We start from the raw sequence: 3,504 nt of genomic DNA, 5'->3' as shown, positions 1-3,504 counted from the left end.
AACACTAATCAAACTAATCAAACATTTTGCGACCAGGGATGATTCTCAAAAGTTTAACTTAAGATTCTAGACTTACAGATGAAGGGGACTTCAGAGATCATCTAGGCCAACCAAATGAGAAATTGAGGCCCAGAGGATTGTTTGTCAAAGGTAACACAGGGAGTCAGTGGCAGAGAAGTTTTGAATCTCGGTACCCTGGCTCTAAGTCCAGTGTTCATGCTGCTGCTGGACACTTCCACTGACAAGCATTCCTTGTGATATGTTTCATGTATGTTATAAAACAGGGAAAAAGAAAAAGAAAAATTAGACTTTAAATACAAACTCTTGCCTGTGGAGTATACCATAGAATAATTCTTATGCATTGACTACAATTTTCAAAAAAGCAAAATAAAGGACAGAAACTTTGGGCCCGGGTTATTTTTATAGGGCTTCTACTCAAATAAAGAAAGTCTACGTCAGCCCCTGATTGGATCAATTTGACTGAAGTGGGACGATCATATTTAAATAGTGAGATTTTTTAGACCCAACATTTTGATTGGCTAAAATAATCAGAATTCTGTTTTTGACCAATAGCTGAACAGTTTGATAAGTTAGTCATTTAACACAAGTAACATGCCTTTGGCTGCCTACTTGGGAAGAAACTCGTTGGTCTGGATTGCCAACGTTTTCCCTAGGGCCCGTCCCGGGGGTATGTTGCAGTTGGGTTTAGCCATGTGCCCAGCCTGCTTCCTAAAAGCGAACCTAAAGACTGGTCTTGGAACTGGCCAGCAACAAAGCCTAAAGAGACACGTAAATCATCTCTGACCTGCCACTACTCGCTAGAGACAACATAAGCGTTGCGCAGTGAATAAAGTGCAGGATAAAGCATGAGACAAAGGTTTTTGCTTCAGTCACAAGTGATATATAACCCTGCCCAAGAAATCTTTCCCCAGCTCTTTGAACTCTTCATTTTCTCATTTGTAAAATGGAAATTAGGAGAGAGGTGTAAAAACAGGACCACACAAGATAAAGGATAGATGTAAAATGGCTAACTGTGAGTCACCAAGAAGAGTTAAATCAGGAGCTGTGCAAAGGAACCAGATCTGCGTCTTTGCTCCCAAACACAGGCATACTGCTGCACCAAAAGATCAGATGGATACAATGCCTAAGATCAGGGAAGCTCATGAGGGACAAAATTGATTCGGGGCTGGGGAAACGCTGAAGCCTCTGGAACCAGAAGCTTTCGGAATCTCCCATTTTTAGGTAAACAAAAGAAAAACGCTTTCCTCCGGTCCCCTCTTCTCCATTACAAAAAATTTAAACCAAACTTAAGTAATTTCGGCCATCCCAAATATCTAGACGCAGGATTTTCCAATACCCGACTTGAAAAAGAATCCTCCAGAAAGGACAACTTTGGGCGGGAGTCGGAGATGGGGGTGGGGAAGAATGGTGGTTCAGCAAGAAGTAAATGAAAATGTCTCAGGCTATTCGCATTAGTAAGGGTGGTTATCTAATAATTTCGAGTGATACACACACACACACCCACACCCACACCCACACTCAGATATAATATGTATGTGTACATATATATATATTCGACTTTTAAATTATTCGTTCTGACTTAACAAAATAAAGACAAAATTTTAAATTCATTGGAAAATCAAGTAAAACACAGTGACTTAGGCTTGCTATGTGTGCTAGCACGGATTTGTGCTTAAGTGTTGCTTGTCTTGGCAGAAAACTCAAGAACAAAGCATTTTTCAAGCTTGAACGTTTTTAAAAAGTAAAAAACTCTCCTTGGAGCCAATGTGCTCAAAGCCCCTTTCCCGAAACTAAGACACTAACTGTAGATATATACAGTACGTAAACAGAATGTGAATGCTGAAAAACAAGGAGAAAAAGAAACTACACATAACCATTACGAGCAAGTGGGAGTGTATAGGGATTCATTTTTTTCCAATCAAATTGTCCAGAATTCAAGGCTGCGTGAGGTTGAATAACAAACCAATTTATTCGAGGCGCGGGACTTTTGAATGTTTCTCTAGCCCAGCGGTTCTCAAACTTTTCTGCCCTTTACAGCACTTGGATATTGAGAGCTCCAGGTAGGCTTAAAAAACTGTCTTATCTATCAACGCCGTATTAGAAATGAACAATACCGCTGTGAACAGTTCTGACCTCAGATGCCCTTGAGTTGGATGTCAGGGGCTCCGAGGGGTCTGTCTGGACCAGTTTTGAGAACTGATGTTCTAACCAATGAGCACTAACCTGTTTTCTTAGAATAAGACCTCTCATTTAAAGAGACAAAAAAAATGTTCGAATTTTGGGAATAGTTTATTCGGTTCCTGTTTATAAGCCAGTTAAAAAAACAAAGGGACAACTGGATCAGCTGACCGTCAGGTCGGTCCGTCTGGCAAACTTCCCGGGGGCCCGTGGGCTTTACAACTGGTCAGGCACTATGGCGCCGCAGGATATCCGGTACTACCAAAAAATAAATAAACAGCAGCTGAGGTGCTGTTCCACAAACCCAACCGAACACTATTAACAGAGGTTTGCCTAAGATAAAGGGGTACAAAAATATCCAAAGTATGCGCGGGGTTAGGGGACAGACAGCCCCTAGCGCTCGGATCTGGCTAAGTTAGCCCACCCTTCCACATCCTCCCACCCCCCGCTATGCAATTACTTAAAAACGTTGCTGGGCCCCGAAAACATACGTATTGAGCTCTTTTCATTGAGATCTATGGGTGGCTCTGAAAAGAGCCTTTGAGGTGTTGGAAGTTCCCGCGGAGACCTACTTCTTCTTTGGCGCCGCCTTCTTGGGCTTGGCTGTTTTAGGTTTGGTCACCTTTGCCTTCGCTGCCTTGGGCTTCACGGCTTTCGCCTTCGCAGGGCTCTTAGCCGGCTTCTTGGGTTTGGCAGCTTTGGCTTTCTTCGGGCTCTTGGCTGCCTTCTTGGTTCCCGCCGCCGCCGCCGGCTTCTTAGCCTTCTTGGGGGTCTTCTTCAAGGTCTTCTTCGTGGCCGCCCCCGTAGTCTTTTTGGACTTCTTGGCAGCCCCGGTTGACTTCTTGGCTTTGGCGGAGGCAGATTTCTTGGCCTTGCCTTTGCCTTCGCCCGCAGGAGTCTTCTTGTTGAGTTTGAAGGAGCCGGAGGCGCCGGTCCCCTTGGTCTGCACCAGCGTGCCTTTGTTCACCAGGCTCTTGAGCCCCAGCTTGATACGGCTGTTGTTCTTCTCCACATCGTAGCCGGCGGCCGCCAGCGCCTTCTTAAGGGCGGCCAGAGACACGCCGCTGCGCTCATTGGAGGCGGCCACGGCCTTGGTGATCAGCTCCGACACCGGGGGCCCAGAAGCCTTTCGCCGCGCTCCTGCGGAACCCGCTGGCTTCTTAGCCTTCTTCTTCACAGGTGTCTTCTCTGCTGGAGCTGGAGTAGCCGGCGCGGCAGGAGCAGTCTCAGACATAGTAGCAAACCTAGATAATTACAGTAAAAAATGCTGTAGAACCCACAGTGTCAGTATAGCCGTGCTCGCAG

The 3,504-nt window shown here is 45.5% G+C and overlaps 1 protein-coding gene across 2 annotated transcripts; it reads right to left on the bottom strand.

Annotated features, from left to right (window-relative positions):
* Positions 1–2,291: 2,291 nt before the first annotated feature.
* On the bottom strand, positions 2,292–3,504 carry LOC140525527 (histone H1.3-like). 2 transcript variants are annotated; one of them, XR_011974055.1, is made up of 2 exons: positions 2,691–3,504; positions 2,292–2,457 (listed from the first exon to the last, which is right to left on the bottom strand). XR_011974055.1 is itself a non-coding variant. In XM_072641024.1 (2 exons), exons 1-2 carry the CDS (start codon positions 3,431–3,433, stop codon positions 2,433–2,435), a joined length of 687 nt encoding a protein of 228 aa, XP_072497125.1. In that variant the 5' UTR covers positions 3,434–3,501; the 3' UTR covers positions 2,292–2,432. The 2 variants fall into 2 exon arrangements, 1 of the variants encoding a protein (XP_072497125.1); XM_072641024.1 differs by having other exon boundaries at positions 2,772–3,501.

The sequence above is a fragment of the Notamacropus eugenii genome, chromosome 2 (assembly GCF_028372415.1).
Source record: "Notamacropus eugenii isolate mMacEug1 chromosome 2, mMacEug1.pri_v2, whole genome shotgun sequence".
NCBI classification, from domain to species: Eukaryota; Metazoa; Chordata; class Mammalia; order Diprotodontia; family Macropodidae; genus Notamacropus; species Notamacropus eugenii.
Note: the sequence above shows the minus strand (reverse complement) of the source record. Positions and strands in the feature narration are given on the sequence as shown.